This window comes from Sminthopsis crassicaudata, chromosome 4 (genome assembly GCF_048593235.1).
Source record: "Sminthopsis crassicaudata isolate SCR6 chromosome 4, ASM4859323v1, whole genome shotgun sequence".
NCBI lineage: Eukaryota > Metazoa > Chordata > Mammalia > Dasyuromorphia > Dasyuridae > Sminthopsis > Sminthopsis crassicaudata.
The window spans coordinates 300549882-300570800 of NC_133620.1; the positions used below are offsets into that span (position 1 = coordinate 300549882).

Below are 20919 nucleotides of genomic sequence, written 5' to 3' on the forward strand. Positions count from 1 at the left end.
GATTCAATGTAGAAATCCTATTTGCAGTGTCAAAAGGGTTTTTTATTTCCTTTGTATTTGGCTCCAGTATGGCCACTTTATTTGTAAGGAAAATCATGCAAGAGACTGAAGTTTTCTGCATGGTGTGGAATTTGGGTAAGACTTCCAATAATCTAATGTAGGTGATGAACTGCTTAAAAATAAAAGAATTTCTGGCCCAGCTTTGTGACAAATATTGCTAGTTATAAATTTCAGAGTTTCTAAGAAGAATTCTTAGTATTTATCAAGCAATTCATAATTTGACCTGATATAATTTTTCCCTTTTCTATTATCTTTGACATGTAAATCTCCCTTTTCCTCCATTCCTTCACTTCACATGTACTAATTCATTATGTTATTCATCTACGTATTCATTGCCCATACATCTATTACATATTACACAATTATCTTTAAGATGCAAGACACTTTTCCTGCTCTCTTTTGGCATCTGTAAAATCTAATTGAACCTTTTTTTCTGATAATGAATCTAAAGACTATATTTAATTAAGTCTTATGAAAACTTTCTGGTGCTCTATGATCATTTACATACAAGATGCCTATGATAAGCATTTAATAAAACCAGTTTAAAAACAGGTTAATAAAATGTCTCTGCACATTGATAAGTATAGCTGGCAGCAATATCTATTGACAAATCCTTGGATATTTTCATATGACCAGCAAAGTAATTACCATATAATCCCTTTTAGAGTATTTCAGTGATGAGCTTTCACCACCTTTTTAAAAGTAACACGCTCTATTAGTTCAACAACTTTAATTATTAGGAACTTCATTTTATATTGAAGCAAAATTTGTTTCCCTGTAACTTTCCCTGATTAATTTTAGTTCTTTCTTCTGGAAAGAAAAAAAAAAGGATTAAAAAAGGAAATGATTAAAGGAAAAGGAAAAGGAAGGGATTAAAAAAGGAAATTTTAAAAAGTAAAAGAGTTACCATTACTGATGGTGGTTGTCTCTGTATGGGTGCCTTCAAGTGTGAACACATAGATTCTGTAGGGGCGTGGGGTGTAAAGTGGGTGCAGATCTCCAAGTGTCATTTTTTGGAAACAAATACTTCTCCTTCTTAGAACTTTGACAGTCCCTAATTTCTGTTTCTTGTCCATTCTTTTAATTTTGTTCTTCTCAGTTTGGTCTTCCTCTTCTGAAATGCTGACATTACCTCTTCCCTTGGATTTTCTTTCCTTTCTATTTGCTTTCCCCTTCTGCCCCACAAATCTGTGGGATAAATGAATGAGCTGGTTGAAAAACCTTGACTTGCCTATGTGATAAGGTCAACAACACTACAGTTTATTCCCATTTTAAACAGTACATCTAATATATATAAAAGGCCCTTCACAATTTATCCTTAATCTACCTTTGTCTCTCCCCTTTCTTCAAAACTTCCAATTCCATCTGCAATCCCATCAACCATTCACTAGAGGAACCACTAAGAAGTAGCTCTCCTCTTCCACACTGTAAAAACTTTTCACCCATTGTTTCATCCTCTTTCTTTTGGAAAGATTCAAGGGGACTCAACAGGATCCTTACTGCCAAAACCAACCTCTACACCTCTATATTCTAATCTCTTGATTTCTTTGGCATCTTGTAATATATTAATTAATGACATATCCCAAAGAGGGATAAAGAAGGGAAAGGGACCTGTATGTGCAAGAATGTTTGTGGCAGCCCTCTTTGTAGTGGCCAGAAACTGGAAACTGAGTGGATGCCCATCAATTGGAGAATGGCTGAATAAATTGTGGTATATGAATATAGGGAATATTGTTGCTCTGTAAGAAATGACCAACAGGATGATTTCAGAAAGGCCTGGAGAGACTTACATGAACTGATACTGAGCTATATACTTCAACAACAATACTATATGATGATCAATTCTGATGGATGTGGCTCTCTTCAACAATGAGATGAACCAAATCAGTTCCAATAGAGCAGTAATGAACTGAACCAACTAGTTACACCCAGCGAAAGAACTCTGGGAGATGACTATGAACCACTACATAGAATCCCCAATCTCTCTATTTTTGTCCGCTTGCATTTTTTATTTCCTTCACAGGCTAATTGTACACTATTTCAAAGTCTGATTCTTTTTGTACAGCAAAATAACTCTTTGGACATGTATACATGTATTGTATTTAATTTATACTTTAACATATGTAACATGTATTGGTCAATCTGCCATCTGAGGGAGGGAGGGGGAAGGAGGGGAAAAATTGGAGCAAAAGGCTTGGCAATTGTCAATGCTGTAAAGTTACCCATGAATATATCTGGAAATAAAAAATTATAATAAAATATACATATATAAATATATATTAATTAATTCTCTTTCTTTTTCTCTGTTTCTTTCCTTTCTAAAGAATGTCAAGATCTGCTCAATCAAAAAACAAAAAAATAGAAAAAGTTTCTGCTAGCTAACCTATTGCTCCCCCTTTTCTCTCCTTTGCTTCACTGCCAACTTCTATATTTGCAGGTTCTGTTTCTTTGTCAAGTCACTAACTTCTCACTCCCTTGGCATCACATTTCCATTCCACTGTACTGAAACTTCATTAAAACTGTTCTCTCCAATGTCAGATCTAGAGCCCATTTACTCAGTCCTCATGAGCCTTGACCTTTTTTTTCTGTAGTATTTGGTACTCTTGACTATCCTCTCCTTTCTTGATATCTAGCCTCCTCCTAAGCTATGCTCTTTCTTAATCACTAACCTCTCTCATATCTCCTTCTCCATCTCCTTCCCAATTCCTTAACCTTCTTCCCCTGTTTCCCTCGCCCCTTCACCCTTGCAAAATAACTATCATAATGCTTGTCTGCATATCTCTTTTGGCAATTTCATGTACTTTCATGGCTTCAATGATCCTCTCTATATAGCTGCTCAATCTATATCTCCAGATCCAATCTCTCCCTTGAGATCCAGGTCTCATTTTCACAGCTGTCAGATCAAATTTAGTAGTTTAGTAGTAGTTCAAATTTAAAGTTTACTCTTCATCTTTGCCACCAAATTTGCTCTTATTCCTAATTTCTCTATTTCTGTGGATGGCACCACCATTCTCCTAATCACCTAGGCTTGAAATCTTAAAGTTATCTTTGACATTTTTCTCTCTTGCCAAGTCTTATCAATTTTACCTCTGCCAATATCATTAGTACCTATCTCTTCTATTCTATCCCCATTGCTACCACCATGTTTGGGGCCTTGATCACTTCTCATCTGGACTATTATAATAACAGCCTTCATTGACTTCCCTGCCACCAGTCTTTCCTATCTCCTATCCATCCTTATGCTACCTAAGTAGTGTACTTCCTAGTGCACTGAGCATTCTTCTGCTCAACACATTTTTTAGCTCACCATTACCTAAACAGTAAACAATGTGGCATAGCAGGGCCTGAACTGAATCCAGAAAGACCTAGGTTTGAATTGTGTTTTCCCATCCCCTTCAATTATGTTGTTGTAGTTATTAGTATATAAGCCCTCTACTAAGTTAGATGTTTCTTGCAAAGAGGAACTGTATTGCTTTACATGTGTGAATCCCCAGCACTTAGTACAGTATTAGAAATATACAATGGGTAGTTAATAAATTTTTTGTTGAATTGAAACATATCCCAGTCGGTCCCCCCAAAATTCTTACCTTTCCCATCTTCTCCAGCTTATGCTGGTTTTTTCTAACTGGAATGCCTGCTATACTTCTTACCAAAGTCCTACTGATGCCTCAAGTATCTAAATAAATATCCTTATCCTTATCTAGTAGTAATCTGCCTTCTCCCATTACCCTCTTAATTCCTGTAATATTTTATATATTTTAGAGTATTTTTCACAGTCTGTCCTACATTATTGTTATGATATCTTATCACAATGATAAGCCCATAAACTCCATATGAAGTCATGGATCTTGTCCCAATTAGTCTTTAAATTTTCCACAAGGCCTAGAATAGTGCTAAGTACTGTAGGCACTTTGTGTTTGTTAAATGAATAATTTTAGTAGACAATAATCATGAATTCTTATTTTGGAAAGCAAGAAATTGCCCATGAATTTTGTAGGATTGTTCATTCTACTCATCACCTCAGTCAGCTCAATAAACAATCTTAACAGTTATCTAGATAACATGGCAACAAACAAACAACATATTTGATTTAATTGCTGGCTAGATATCATAGTATCATAGAATTTGAATGCATAGAGGATTTACTAGCACACTTACTAAGTGGCAAGCTTTGGGGATATAAAGACAAGCTTTGGGGATATAAAGTAAGACAGCCTCTAATCTGAAGAAGTTATTATTCTCATGAGGGAAAACCATTACACAAACACAAACACACACACACACACACACACACACACACACACACATGTTTTAGCTGCAGATCAGATATAAAAGTCCATCATCCTTGAAGTACAGTGGCAAGTCAACTAGAATAGAGAGTCAAACTCATCTAGTCTAAGTCTGTAGTTTGCAACTTTTTTTGGGGGGGGTTGTTTTTTGTTTTACAAATGGGAAACTGAGACCCAGAAAAAGTAAAATTGAATTTCTTTGACAAGATCACATAGGTACTTGTAAAACCAGGTCTTCTGACTCACATTCCAGATGACTTTCCACATATGTCTGGTATGTACATACAAAATATATATATGACCTTAAGTCAAATGCACAATAATGTAGGTAACAGAGAAAAAAAATCTTACTTCTGATCCAGATGTTCCTGAAGGTCCATGTGTCTCTTCTTTGGCCTGTTGACATGGTCCTCTATGTCTAAAAAGTAAAAATAAGAAGTAAGTACTGTCTGTATTCTTGCATTCCTGTAACTAAAAACATTGAAAAGAAGACTGGAAATTTGGAGGAGAGAAATCTCTCAAATATTTTATCTGACTTTTAGCAAGTCATTTAATTTCTCTTGCCTTCTATTTAAAGGGGTGAGGCAGGGAAGTCAGGAAGATTTGAAGTGGGTTTCGATTTCCTCATCTATAAAATGAGAGGCTTGGCCTTGATAATCTCTAAGATTTCTTCCATCTCTAAATCCAGTGGAAATTAAAGGGACAAGAATGTCTAACAAGAAGTTGATTCTCATTATATACTTCAACAACAATACTATATGAGTCAGCAGTGTGATGTGGCAATCAAGAAAGCTAATTTAATTTTGGGCTGCCCTCAAGGAACAGAACTTCCAGAAATAGGGAAGCACCCTACCCCATCAGACCTCATCTGAGGTTCAGCTCTGAACACCAGTTTCAGAAGGACATTGATAGGCCAAACAATGTCTAGAGAAAAGTCTTTGAAGGCTTTTAGTCCATCCCCTGCAAGGATAAGGACTATGCATATTTAGCCTAAAAAAAAGACTTAAGTGAATTAAGTATTTGAAGAGCTACAAGTGAGGAGGGACTAGATTTTTTTGGTTTGGTCCAGAAGGCACAACCAGAAGCAAAGTTGTCAAGGTAGCAATTATGCAGAGGCAAACTGAAACTTGATGTCAATAAAAACTCCTTAATGATTAGAGCAATATAAAAATGGAATGGGTTTGCTTCAGGAGGTGGTGGATCATTTGATAGCCTTCATCCAGAGGCTGGATGACCTCTTTGGGAGTATGTTATAGTAAGGAATATTTTGGGGATATGAGTTGGATTAAATGTCCACTGATTTTCCTTCCAACTCTCAAATTTTGTAATTCTGTTAAATGATACAGAGAGATGGTATTAGAAAAGACTTTCAGCTCATATGTATACATTTAACTTGTTTAGTTCCACCTTCCATCTTTCTAGTAAAGAAGTTAAACTGACCTTTCTGCTTGTATCCCACAAACTTCCCTCAGTCTTTATATTACATCCTTCCCTTTATGACTTTTCCCCCTTTAATGTTGTCCTTGAGAATTACTTAACTGAATTTTATTAGCATAGAAAGGATTGTGGGGGAAGGAGAGACAGGGAATGGAATGACAGCATATAGTCTCATCCTGAGGCAGAGGTACCACCATTTCCCTAAAAACCACAATGCAGAGAAAATGGATGTCCAGTATTGGATAACAGGACAAGAAAATAGTCTAGTGTGGAGGTTATATGACACTAGACACATGATTGCAGAAGCCCAGAAAGTGTGATCTTATAAGCCTTCAAAAGTCTAACAAAAGTCTATCACAGAACTCAAAAGCTGGTCTCACATTGAGATAAAGTGACTATGAATGGATGGTTTCAAAAGAAGAAATACATATCTATCCATCACCTTGAAAGAGAAGCATAATGACAAAATTTTCCTTTTTTGTGCTTTATTTGAAAACCGATAGTGATCTGGAAGTAATGTGCATAGTTCTTTCCTAGACAACAGAAATATAGATATGTTCTCTTTCTAGAGCCTAAATAGACCAGATTGGATCATTATTCCAAATTGAAACCTTGTGGTTCCAATTTAATACATGGGATTTTAGATAGAGTCACAAAATTTCAGAATTAAGAGGGACACAAGAACTCATTGAACCTAAAGGCAAATTTTCCCATACAATATCTCCCCAACAAGTTAGCTGTCATTTCATCTCTTGGCAACCCCCAAGGGTAAGGAAGACTCATAGAACATTAGGGATAGAAGGGACCTGAGAGACCCAGTCCATAGTTCTCATTTGACAGAAGTTTTAAAAGAAATTAATGACTTATCCAAATTTAAACAGCTAAGTCATTTTCAGAGTTGGGGCCCCAACCCAGTTCTCCTGTTTCTCAGTCTAATGCCCTCAACTTCACCATCTGTCCTTCCTCCTTCCCTCTCCCCCCAAATATTAATTCAATTGGGTGAAATAAAGAAGGTAAGGGAAAAAATAGCACCTGGGCTCTTGAGTGTGGTCGAGGAACTTGGCAAGAGTTGTATAAAATTCTGAATAGCTATCTTTCCAATCAACTTTTTCTCCTTGGGCCACCACAACTCACTATCCTTCATCCCTTTCATTCTTCCCTTCAGCTGGAGTCGCTTTTGCAAAGTCAGTCTCTCTGCTTCAATCATCTTCCTCTTGTCTTCTCTTTCCTCTTCTGAGTTTTCTATATTTTTCTTTTTCTCTTCTTTTTCACCTTTGCTTTTTTCTTTCATCTTCTTTTCTTTCTCTTCTTTGTGTTTTTCTTTCTTTAAACTCTCTTTTTCCTGCACTATTTCTTTCTTTGCTTTCTCTTCTTTTTCTTTTGATTTTTCATCCTTTCTTATATTTTTCTCTCCCATTACTCTCCCATTCTTTGCTTTCTCTTCCTTCTCTCTTTCTTTTTTCGCTTGTTCTTCATTCTGTTTCTTTTCATTTTCCTTTTCCTTGATTTTTTCCATCTTCTCCAATTTCTTCTTTTCCTTTTTTTCCAGTTTGACTTGTTTTTTCTCTTCCTGCCTTTGCTTACATTTTTCTTTCTTTATCAGACCACTGGTAAACAAATTGATAACAATAATTAGACATATCTGAATGGCAACTGATGAATTATCCTGTTGATAATTTGGAAAGTAAAAAAAAGAATTGATTTCAGAAACAAAGAAGCTGAACTCTAAATGTCTTTGGAGTAAGACGATATTGATGAAAAATAGAATTAGTATTTATTATTAACAATTCATATTTATGCAATGTTTATGGTTTGCAAAGTCTTTTCTTACCACCTCATGACATAGGTAATACTTTTGCAGATGAGAATACTGAGGCAAAGAGAAAAGTAATTTGCCCAAGATCACACAGCTATTAAATATTGGAGCTAAAATTCAAAGCCAAGTCTGATTCTACCTATTTTGTTTTTCCCATCTACAGTTTATAATCTCTTCAAGACAGCTTAGATTTATGTTTAAAATCTTTTCCAACTCTCAAATCCCAAAATTGCTAACAAAAACAAAGGGCATGCCTGCTTCTATTGAATAAGATTAAATGATGGCAAAGCTCAGAGGAAATGGATATAAATACTTGAATAAAAAATTATGGGGGTGTATCTAGAAATCTAGTTGAAATGGGACATCAACTAATACCATCCATATCCATGTATACTGTGCACTATTAACATATAATTGTGCATTGTTTGAACTGGAAGCTGGTTTGTAATTATACAGGGTATTTGAGGACACAGTCTCATTTGGTCATATCCAGATCAAATAGCAAAGTCCTTCTTTTCAGTCCCCTCACTTCACTTCTATATTTCTATACTCCATAGCTATTACTTCATAATAACATAATTCCTGCATATGGCCCCTATTGGAAGAGAGCTAAGAAAACAATCTAATCTCTTTTCTTCTCTCTTTCCTTCACAGGTAAGAAAGCTGACATTTAGACAGGGCAAGAGTCTGGGATCATATAGGTGGAGGTAGAGGCCAGACTAGAACCCAGAAACTATGATTCCCAGTCAGGTGAACTTTCTATACTGTTTCCTTCTACAGAAAATAACAACATTACAATAAATTCAATTTAACTCAATAAATTGAATTGCTAAATAGGAAGAGTTTCATGCGACTTGAAAAATGAGATCAACCAGTATCAAAAATGAAAACTGTGAACTTGCCACTAATGAAGAGAAAATTAAAGCAATAAGTAGGAGTTATTGCTTAACTGTATGCCAATAAATCTGACAATCTAAATGAAATAGATGAATATTTACAAAAATATAAATTTGCCCAGATTAACAGAAAAGTAAATAAAATATTTAACCCCATTTTAGAAAAAGAAAGCAAATAAACCATCAATGAACTACCTAAGAAAAAATTTCTGTTAGGCCAAATGGATTTACAAGTGAATTCTATCAAACATTTAAAGAACAATTAATAAATAAAACAATAAAATATATAAATTATACCAAATACCTTTTATAACACAAATATTGTGTTGATAGATAAACCAGGAAGAGCCAAAACAGAGAAAGAAAATTATAGAACAATTTCCCTACTGAATATTGAGCCAAAATATTTAAATAAAATGTTAGCAAAGACGGTATAGTAATTTATCACCAAGATAAATCCCACAAAGGATTTATGCCAAGAAAGTAGGGCTGCTTCAATATCAGGAAAACCATCAGCACGATTGATAACAAAACTAACAGAAATTATATGATTATATCAGTAGATACAGAAAAAGTATTTGACAAAATATAGCACCCCATTTGTATTAAAAATTCTAGAAAACTATTATAGGAATAAATGGAGCTTTCTTTAAAATGATAACCAGCACTACTGGGCTTATATCACAAAGAAATACTAAAGATGGGAAAGGGACCTGTATGTGCCAAAATGTTTGTGGCAGCTCTTTTTGTAGTGGCTAGAAACTGGAAAATGAATGGATGCCCATCAATTGGAGAATGGTTGGGTAAATTATGGTATATGAAGGTTATGGAATATTATTGCTCTGTAAGAAATGACCAACAGGATGAATACAGAGAGGTTTGGAGAGACTTAACATGAACTGATGCTGAGTGAAATGAGCAGAACCAGGAGATCATTATACACTTCAACAACAATACTGTATGAAATATATTCTGATTGAAGTGGATATCTTCAACATTAAGAAGATCAATTCACTTACAGTTGATCAATGATGGACAGAAACAGCTACACCCAGAGAAGGAACACTGGGAATTGAATGTAAAATATTAGCACTACTGTCTATCTACCCAGGTTACTTATACCTTCGGAATCCAATTCTTACCGTGCAACAAGAAAATTGGATTTACACACATATATTTTATCTAGGTTATACTGTAACACATTTAATATGTATGAGATAGCCTGTCATCTAGGGGAGGGGGAAATTTGGAAAAATTAATACAAGGGATAATATTGTAAAAAAAATTACTCATGCATATGTACTGTCAAAAATATAATTATAAAATTAATAAAATAAAATAAAATGATAAGCAGCATCTCTCTAAAAACCACTAGCAAGCATTATGCATAATGCTAACAGCATACCCAATATGAAACACAGATGTCCATTATCATCACTATTATTCAATATTGTATTAGAAATGTTATTTTCAGCAATAAGAGAAGAAAAAGAAATTGAAAGAATTAGAGTAGGCAACAAAGAAACGAAACTATCACTCTTTGCAGATGATATGATATATTTAGAGAATCTTAGAAAATTAACTAAAAAACTACTTGAAATGACTAACAATTTTAGCAAAATTGTAAGATATAAAAAAATCACATAAATCATTAACATTTCTATATATTGTCAACAAAGCCAAGCAGCAAAAGATAAAAAGAAAAGCCCCATTTAAAACAACTGTAAACAATATAAAATATTTGGGATTCTGCCTGCCAAGACAAACCCAAGAAGTACAATGAACACAATTACAAAACACTTATCATACAAGTGAAGTCAGATCTAAACAACTGGAAAAATCTCAATTGCTCATGGATAGGCCAAGCTAATATAATAAAAATGACAATTCTACTTAAATTAATTTACTTTTTCAGTGCCATACCATTCAAACTGCCAAAAATTATTTTAGCAAACCAGAAAATAACTTAACGTGAACAGATGCTGAATGAAATGAGCAGAACCAGGAGAACATAGTACATAGCAACAGCAAGATTATGTGATGCTCACCTACAACAAACTTAATGGCAATATAGTGAATCCAAGACAATTCCAATAGACCTGGGATGGAAAATTTCATCTGCCTTCAGGGAAAAAGGTATGGAGACTGAATGTAGATCGAAGCATACTGTTTTCACTTTTTTTGTTGTTTTCCTTGTGGTTTTTCCCTTTTGTTTGAAATCTTTCTTTCACAACATGACTAATATAGAAATATGTTTAAACTTATTGTTTATCAATATATCAAATTGCTTGCTTATCTTGGGGAGGGGTGAGGTAAGGAAAGGAGGGAGAAAAAAAAATCTGGGACTCTGGAAAAATAAAAGGCCCAGAATAGCAAAAGAATTGTTGGGGGAAAAAATGCAAAGGAAGGTGGCCTTAGCCATATGAGATCTAAAACTGTGTTATAAAATGGCAGCCATATGGCATAGCCATACTAGACCTAATTTTACTAGACTAGACTAGATTTACTAGACTAGATTATAAACTGGCAATCATCAAAACCATTTGGTACTGGTTGAGAAATAAGAGTGATAGATAAGAGGAATAGGTTAGGGACAGAAGATACAGTAATCAATTGACCATAGTATTCTACTGTTTGATTAAACCCCATAGACACTTCAGCTTCTGGGATAAGAACTTACAAAAAAATTGCTAGGAAAAACTGGAAAATAGTATGACAGAAACTAGGCATAGATCAACATCTCTCACCCTATGCCAAGATAAGATGAGAAGGAGTTCTTGATTTTGACATAAAAAAAAATTCTATAAGCAAATTAAGAGAGCAAGGAATAGTTTATCTGTCAGATCTTTGGAGAAAGGAGAAATCTGTAACCAAACAAGAAATAGAGAACATTATGAAATGTACAATGTATACAATAATTTTTTTAAAATTTTGCACAAACTAAATAAAATCAATGCAACTAAAATTAGAGGGGAAGCAGAAAGTTGGGAAACAATCTTTATAGCCAGTGTTTCTGATAAAGATCTCATTTCTAAAATGTATAAAGAACTGAGTCAAATTTATAAGAATACTTGTCATTATCCCAATTGATAAATGATCAAAGGATGTGAACAGACAATTTTCAGATGAAGAAATCAAAGTTATCTATACTTATATGAAAATTGTTCTAAATCACTATTGATTAGAGAAATGAAAATTAAAACAACTCTGGGTTACCATCTCATACCTATCAGATTGGCAAAGATGACAGGAAAAGATAATAATGTAATGATGTAAAAGGTAAAGAAAATGTGAGAAAACTAGGACACCAATGCATTGTTTGAAAAGTTGTGAAGTAATTCAGTCATTCGAGATAGCAATTTGGAACTATGCTCAAAGGAGTGTAAAACTGTAAAAAAAAAAAAAAAAAAAAATCAAAACCCTTTGATCCAGCAGTGTAGGTTAAAGGACTCACATGTGCAAAAATGCTTGTAGTAGCTCTTTTTGTAGTGGCAAGGATTTGGAAATGTATGCCCATCAATTGGGGAATAGCTGAATAAGTTGTGGTATCTAAATGTAATGGGATACTATTGTTCTATAAGAAATGATGGGCAAACTAATTTCAGAAAAGCCTGGAAAGGCTTACATGAACTGATGTTGAGTGAAATGAGCTGAACTAGAAGAATATTGAACATAGTTACAACGAGATTATGTGGGATCAGCTAGCAATAAAGAGTGGCAATATAGTTATCCCAAGACTGTTCCAATAGACTTGGATTGAAAAATTCCATCTGCTTCTAGAGAAAGAACTATGAAGACTAAATGTGGATCAAAGCATACTATTTTCACTTTTTTGTTGGTTTTTTCCCTTTTATTTATCTTTCTTTCACATGACTAATATGGAAATAGGTTTAAAATAATTGTCCACTAATATCAGATTGCTTGGTGTCTTGGGGAGAAAAGAGCTGAAGAAGGAAGAGAGAAAAAAATTAGAACTCAAAATCTTACAAAAGTGAATTTTAAATATTTTCTTTCCATGGATTGGAAAAAATAAGATGTATTAAATTTTTTAAAATGATTAATAAGCAGATAAAGTTTTACTGGAGAAGCATCAGTCTAATGACTCAAAGATGAAAAATTCTGGATTGTTCTCAGAGAAGCCTTTTCACCCATCTGCACTGCTATAATTTACCAAGATTTGAGTCAAATAAACCAAAAGCACACTTACCTCAAGTTTGGAATAGACCAAAAGGGATCTAGGCTTTGTAATTCATTTCCTGGAAAGTACAAGAAACAAATAAAACATTATGAAAAATCTCATGAGAAAAATATTCGTGCACTAAGGTGAAAAATTAGAAATACTAATCAAGCTTAGTATGTGGAAAAGGCCATCCAGTCCAACCTTCTCAGTTTACAAATGAAGAAATTAATTTTGGAACGGATAACAAAATACATAGAAAACATAGTTCCTATCTGCAAAGACTTTATTGTCTATATTATAAATGAAGTAAAGATTCCTTTTGGGCAAAGTGTGTAATCATTAAAGCTTCAGTTATTTTAGCAGTGGGCTAAGTGGACCATAGAACCATAGAACCATAGATCTAGAGCTTGAAGGGATTTTATTGTTCATCTAGTTCAACATACTCAATTTTGTAGAGGAGTAAAGTAAGGACCAGAAACATGAGGCTGCCTAAGGTCACAATTAGTAACAGAAAAAGTATTTAAACCTAGGTCCTTTGACAATAAGTGCTTTTCTCATTATATCATCATGCCTCTTTATCTTGAAGATACTGTCATCCTAAAGGTGATGGGTAACTTCTTTTGAATTTGAGATATGTCTTCTGGAGACAAAGTGGTACAGTTCCAAAAGTAAAGGGAAACTCAAAATCTAGGCAGGAGCAGTTTTAGCAATGACACTTTGTCAGGAATGTTGAGTAGGAGGTATTTTGGCTGTGAAAAATATTAATGAATAATAATAATATTTGATTATGTAAATTGGCATTTACATAATGCTTTAACTTTCAAAGCATTTGGCATATATTAAGCTCCTTTGAGCTTCACAAATACCCTCGGAGGTAAATGCTTATTATCTTCATTTTAATGGATTAGAAAACTGAGATACAGAGAGGTTAAATGATTTGCCATAAGTCACACAGCAATTGTCTGAGATTAGATCTGAACCTACATGGTCCTGAGTTTAAATCTCCCACTCTGAATGCTACACCTTATTGACTACCCTGGAAGTTTCCTTTCAACTCTGATTCTCTGAGTCTATGAAGAGAGGATCAAAGCTAATGAAAATCCAAACACCAAGGACATAATTCTGTTATGTAGGAAATGTCCCTAGAATAAAAAACAAACAAACAACAACAACAAAAACAAAACTGGCATTTATAGAGCACTTAAAAATTTGTCAAATTCTCTACATATATTTCATCCCTACTCTTTAACTTATCTTAAATCTTTCCCTCTCTATGGCCTCCTTCCCAGCTTACTGTAAATATGGTCATATCTCCTTCATCTTCAAAAACCCTCACTTGACTTTATCTTCATATCTTGTTATCACTTGTGCCCTTTGTGGTTAAACTCCTTGAGAAGGCCATAGGTACCACTAATTCCTCTCTTCTCTATTTTTTAATTCTTACAATCTTCCAGCTTCCCCATTCCAATGAAATTGTCATTTCCAAAGTTACCAATGATCCCTATTTTGCCAAATCCTCAGTTTTCATTCTTCTTGGCCTCTGACACTGAGAATCACTCTCTAATCCTCAATATTCTTTTCTCTCTAGGTTTTTGGGACACCACTCTCGCCATGTTCTCCTCCTACATTTTCTGACTCCTCTACTAAATTCTAATCCAGGTCATGTCTACTAACAATAGGTATCCCACAGGGTTTTGTCTGGAGTCCTCTTATTTTCTTTTTCTATACTACTTTAGTTGTTAATCTCATCAATTCCCATGGATTTAATTAATCATTTATTCTGCTGATGATTTTCAAATTTATCTCCCCTGACCAATCTTTTTGCTACTCTCCAACCTCACATATCCAACTGCTTTTCAGAATCTAAGATTGGATGACCAGTGGACAGATCAATAAATCAAAAAATGAACTCATTGTCTTTCCCTATAAGCCCTCCTTCATCCAAATAATAGTTAAATAAATTCTCTGAGCTATGTACACTCTTTTCCTTTAAATCTATAAACTATGACTGGGAAAAGAAAAAGGCAAAATAACTAAAACTTTTGTTCAGTTATTTTCATGCCTTTTTGAATCTTTGTGATGTTTTCTTGGTAAAGATACTGGAATGGTTTGTCTTTGCCTTTTTCAGATCATTTTACAGACTGAAGAAACTGAGACAAACTGGTTAAGTGACATGCCCAGGCTCACACTCGTAGTAAAGTGTCTGAGGCCAAATTTGAACTCTGAAAGATGAGTTTTCTTGACCTAGGCCTGGTACTCTATTCCCTGTACCATCTAAATGCCCCTATAACTACAATAGTAGGCAAAATTTGTTCTCTTTGCAGTATTTTGTTTCACAATGCAAAATAACAGAAAGACATTGGTCCAAATAGTCTTCAGCATATTACCAATGATGGCTCTTGCTCACAGAAAAAAAAATAAGAAATGAGAGGTGAATGGTCTATCTCTGTTCTCTGAGCAAAAAACAACCAAAAAAAAAAAATAACCAATACTTAGGGAAAGAACTTTAAGTACATGGGGTAGAACCCCTATTGAAGGGAGTACAAATATAATAATTGGTCAGGATTCAAAGTCATGGACATGTTTCTATCTACACAATTGGAGGAAGTATTAAAACAATGAGGTCATGGATTCTTTGAAATATTCATATAAAGTTAGCTATATTTGTATTCTAATCCCCTTAGTAGATTTTAATCTCCACAAAGGCAAGTATCATGTGAATTTCTTGTGTAAACTTCCTATATCCTTCATTATCAAACTTAGGCACAAAGAAGCTACTTGGCAAATGTGAATTGATTAACTGAATTAGATTGAGTAAATGTCTTCCAGATGAGGCACAAAGGGGATTTTTTTTTCAGGATGGGAAAATCTGAGCATGTTTGTCAGTAGAGGGGAACGAACCATTAGAAAAGAAAAGATTGAAGATTCAGAAGATAGACATAGATTTTTTTTTAGATAAAGTAGAATAAAAGTGATAGAAAGGAAGAGATAAAGAGGTTAAAATTCAATGAAGAATTCAATTTTAATTTAAGTATATATTCTTAAAAATCACTTACTTGGGTCTTGGGATTTCAGACTGGCCTCTTCAGGGATCTGTACTGCTTTATGAGAAACTAATAGAGTAGATACTTCCTCTGTTTGAGTGGCACAAGTCTCAATTTCCTTCTTAGATTCTATTTCAGTCACTGGGTCAAAAGTCAATATCACTGATTCTTCACAGAGGGTTTTTTTCCCCTCTTCGATGTTATCATTTTCTTTGCTTTTTGTTGTATTGTCAAGAGAGCTGTTGGATAATAAATAGATACACATGTGTGTGCATATTTATGTATGTGTGTATTGTAGATGGAATCTGAGAGATTATAAAGAAAAGTACCTGAGTGGTGCTTTTGCAGGGGGAGATGATGTAGGTCCCTGCTTACCGCCTTGCCTCTTATCTAACTACCTTGAAAAAGAAGTTGTAGCAAAGAACAAGGGCTGAATAGAAATTTAGACCTAGCCAATCAAAGCACTTTCCCAGACAGGAGTATTTCGGCCCACTCCCAGCTGTCTTAGAGAGGAGAAGCTACAACTGCAGGCTTAGAGTGACTGAAATTCAGGCCTCTCTGAAATCAGTATTCTCTGAAACATGTTATAGGGATCATGAACTTAAACATTATTCATCTGTCCTATTTGCTATACTACTCCTAGTTTCTATTTCTTATTTTCCTGCTTATTTCTACATTAATCACCAGTCACATAGGAAATTATCCCTGATCTCCACCTTCCTGTTCTCTTATCATTACTCTCCAGTCCTATCTTGTATCACACCAACCCATCCTATCTCTTTCTCTATGCATTCTGGAATGCCTGTTCCATAGTGAACAAATTCCCCATCTTCCTGTATCTTTTCTCCTCAAATTCCTTTGATCTACCATCTCCCACTGAAACCTATATGCTCTCTGACAATAGTGCATCCCCAGCCAATCATTTTCTTCATCAATGGCCATATTTTATCTTGTACCTTCTTCTCACCCCCATCACATTGGCCTGGAGAGAAAGTTAGAATATTCTTATATTCCCAATTCCACTTCCAAATATTCTCAAAAACTTTTCGTCATTTGAAGTTTACTCAATTAAAATTTTTTTCCATCCTTTTTAAGTCATGGTACTTAACATGGTACCTATCCTCCTCCCCACCAATAGCTTATCATCTTTCTCTTCTTCCCAATTCCTGCTGTTATAATAAGAGACTTCAACATTTATAATGATATTCTTTCTTTTTTTTTCCCCTGAGGCTGGGGTTAAGTGACTTGCCCAAGGTCACACAGCTAGGAAGTGTTAAGTGTCTGAGACCAGATTTGAACTCGGGTCCAACTGAATTCAAGGCTGGTGCTCTATCCACTGTGCCACCTAGCTGCCCCCTGATATTCTTTCAAACTCCTTAATCTTCCAATTCCTTTAAGGTATATCACCCATTCCTTCACTGTATGTCAGTCACACATAGGAATGGTCTATCTGGATAATAGTTCATCATTACTCAGATGGATTCCATTTCCTTAATCAGAAACTGATATTTCTCTATATTACTGTTTCTCCCTATACATCACTTCTTCTAAACCTATTCTAAGCCTTCATGATGACCTCCAATTTTTCTATTCCCTTTAGTATTTTCTCAAACCAAGAATACTATTTTCAAGAAATCTGACTTTAGAATTAGAGTAAGTAATGAGGAAACCAAATTATCACTCTTTGCAGATGATATGATAATATACTTAGAGAACCCCAGAGAATCTACTAAAAAGCTATTAGAAATAATCTACAACTTTAGCAAAGTTGCAGGATACAAAATAAATCCACATAAATCCTCAGCATTTTTATACATCACTAACAAAATCCAACAGCAAGAGATACAAAGAGAAATTCCATTTAAAATAACTGTCGATAGTATAAAATATTTGGGAATATATATATACCAAAGGAAAGTCAGGAATTATATGAGCAAAACCACAAAACATTTTCCACACAAATAAACTTAAATCTAACCAACTGGAAAAATGTTAAGAGCTCTTGGATAGGTCGAGTGAATATAATAAAGATAACAATACTCCTTAAACTAATTTATTTATTTAATGCTATACCAATCAGACTCCCAAGAAACTATTTTACTGACCTAGAAAAAATAACAAAATTCATCTGGAAGAACAAAAGGTCAAGCATTTCAAGCGAACTAATGAAAAAAAAAATCAAATGAAGGTGGCCTATATTATAAAGCAGCAGTCAACAAAACCATTTGGTATTGGCTAAGAAATAGTCTAATTGATCAGTGGAATAGGTTAGGTTCACAGGACAAAATAGTCAATAACTATAGCAATCTAATGTTTGACAAACCAAAAGATCCCAGCTTTTGGAATAAGAATTCACTATTTGACAAAAACTGCTGGGAAAATTGGAAACTAATATGGCAGAAACTAGGCATTGACCTACACTTAACACCATATACCAAGTAAGGTCAAAAAGGGTTCATGATCTAGACTTAAAGAATGAGATTACAAATAAATTAGAAGAACAAAGGATAGTTTATCTCTCAGATTTGTGGAGGAGGAAGGAATTTGTGACCAAAGAAGAACTATTGATAGCAAAATAAAAAATTTTGATTATATTAAGTTAAAAAGGTTTTGTACAAAGAAAACCAGTGCAGGCAAAATTATAAGGAAAGCTATAAACTGGGAAAACATTTTTACATTCAAAAGTTCTGATAAAGCCCTCATTTCCAAAATATATAGAGAACTGACTCAAATTTATAAGAAATCAAGCCACTGTCCAATTCATAAAATGGTCAAAGGATATGAAGAAATTGAAACTATTTCTGGTCATATGAAAGGGTGTTCCAAATCATTATTGAACAGAGAAATGCAAATTAAAACAACTCTGAGATACCACTATACACCTGTCAGATTGGCTAAGATGACAGGAAAAGATAATGACGAACGTTGGAGGGGATGTGGGAAAACTGGGACACTGATGCGTTGTTGATGGAACTGTGAACAGATCCAATCATTCTGGAGAGCAATTTGGAATTATGCTCAAAAAGTTATCAAACTGTATATACCTTTTGATCCAGCAGTGTTACTACTGGGCTTATATCCCAAAAAGATATAAAAGAATGGAAAGGGACCAGTGTGTCCAAGAATGTTTGTGGCAGCCCTTTTTGTAGTGGCTAGAAACTGAAAAATGAATGGATGCCCATCAGTTGGAGAATGGCTGAATAAATTGTGGTATATGAATGTTATGGAATATTATTGTTCTGTAAGAAATGACCAACAGAATGATTTCAGAGAGGATTGGAGAGACTTATATGAATTGATGTTAAGTGAAATAAGAAGAACTAGGAAGAACATGGCAATAACAAGATTATACAATTATCAATTCTGATAGATGTGGCTCTCTTCAACAATGAGATGATTCAAACCAGTCCCAATTGTTCAGTAAAGAAGAGAATCAGCTACTCTCAGAGAGAAAACTGTGGGAAATAAGTGTTGACCACAACATAGCATTTCCACTCTTTCTGTTATTGCTTGCTTGTATTTTTGTTTTCTTCTCAAGTTTTTTTCTTTCTTTCTGGATCTGATTTTTCTTGTACAGCAAGATAACTGTATAAATGTATACATATATTGAATTTAACATATATTTTTACATACTTAACATGTATTGCACTATCTGCCATCTAGGGGAGGGAGTAGGGGGAAGGAGGGGAAAAGTTGGAACAGAAGATTTTGCAAGGGTCATTGTTGAAAAATAATATGTTTTGTAAATAAAAGCTATAATAATAAAAATCTTAAAAATAAATAATTTTTTTAAAAATCTGCCTTTAGTCTTATTTCTAAAATATGTAGAGAATTGACTCAAATTTATACTAGTTCAAGCCATTCTTCAATTGATAAATGCCCAAAGGATATGAACAGGATATGAAAGGATAAGAATTTTCAGATGAAGAAATTGAAAAGTATTTGTAATGAAAAGGTGATCCAAATCACTATTAATCAGAGAAATGCAAATTAAGACAACTCTGAGATACTACTATACACCTATCAGATTGGCTAAGATGGCAAGAAAAGATAATGATGAATGTTGAAGGGGATGTGGGAAAACTGGGAGACTGATACATTGTTGGTGGAACTGTGAATAGATCCAACCATTCTGGAGAGCAGTTTGGAACTATGCTCACAAAGTTATCAAACTGGGCATGTCCTTTGATCCAGCAGTGTTTCTTTTGGGATCTTAAAGGAGGGAAAGGTACACACATGTACAAAAATGTTTGTGGCAGCCCTTTTTGTAGTGGCAAGAAATTGGAAACTGAGTGGATGCCCATCAATTGGAGAATGGATGAATAAATGATGGTATATGAATTATGGTATATGCATACTATTGTTCTGTAAGAAAGGACCAGCAGGATGATTTCAGAGAGGCTTGGGGACACCTACATGAACTGATGGCTAAATGAAATGAGCAGAACCAGGAGATCATTACACAGGCAATAACAAGACTATATGACAATCAATTCTGATGGACATGGCTCTCTTCAACATTGAGATGATTCAAACCAGTTCCACTCGTTCAGTGATGAAGAGAATCACCTACACCCAGAGGGAGAACCATGGGAACAGAGTGTGGAACACAACATCACATTCTCACTCTTTCTGTTATTTGCTTGCATTTTGTTTTCTTTCTCAGTTTTTCTTCCTTCTTGATCTGATTTTTCTTGTGCAGCAAGATAATATATGTATACATATATCGGATTTCACATATATTTCAACATATTTAACATATATTGGACTACCTCTGCCAGCTAGGGGAGGGGATGGGGGGGAGGAGGGGAAATTTTGGAATAAAAGGTTTTGCAAGAGTCAGTGTTAGAAAAATTACCCATGCATATGGCTTTGTAAATAAAAAACTTTAATAAAAAAGAAAAGAAAGAAAGAAATCTGCCTTTAGAACCAGAGGGCAAAGTAAAAACAGAAGGGATCAGTTAGTGATCCTCTGAAATAAACCCAAGTAAAAGTTCCCACTAATATCTTAGCCAAAATTCTTCCTAGGTCAAAGAAAAAAAGACTAAAAGCAATGAAAAAGAAAGAATTAAAGTACCAATGAGCCATGATCAAAATCACACATGATTTAGCACTCACCACTATAAAGAAATTAAAATCTTGGAATATAATGTTACAGAAAAGAAAATATATAGGCTTACAGCTAAGATTAATTTAC

General features: G+C 34.4%; 1 protein-coding gene across 2 annotated transcripts in view; it reads right to left on the minus strand.

The window, feature by feature from the left end:
- LOC141566828 (uncharacterized) overlaps nt 1-20919 on the minus strand; it is a 98238-nt gene that overhangs the window by 42370 nt on the left and 34949 nt on the right. For both annotated transcript variants that reach the window (XM_074311935.1, XM_074311934.1), the window contains 5 exons: nt 15735-15961; nt 12706-12754; nt 6819-7393; nt 4701-4767; nt 968-1248 (listed from right to left, as the gene is read on the minus strand). In XM_074311935.1, coding sequence (XP_074168036.1) covers nt 968-1248; nt 4701-4767; nt 6819-7393; nt 12706-12754; nt 15735-15961 — 1199 coding nt within the window. The remainder of the gene's footprint in view (nt 1-967; nt 1249-4700; nt 4768-6818; nt 7394-12705; nt 12755-15734; nt 15962-20919) is intronic.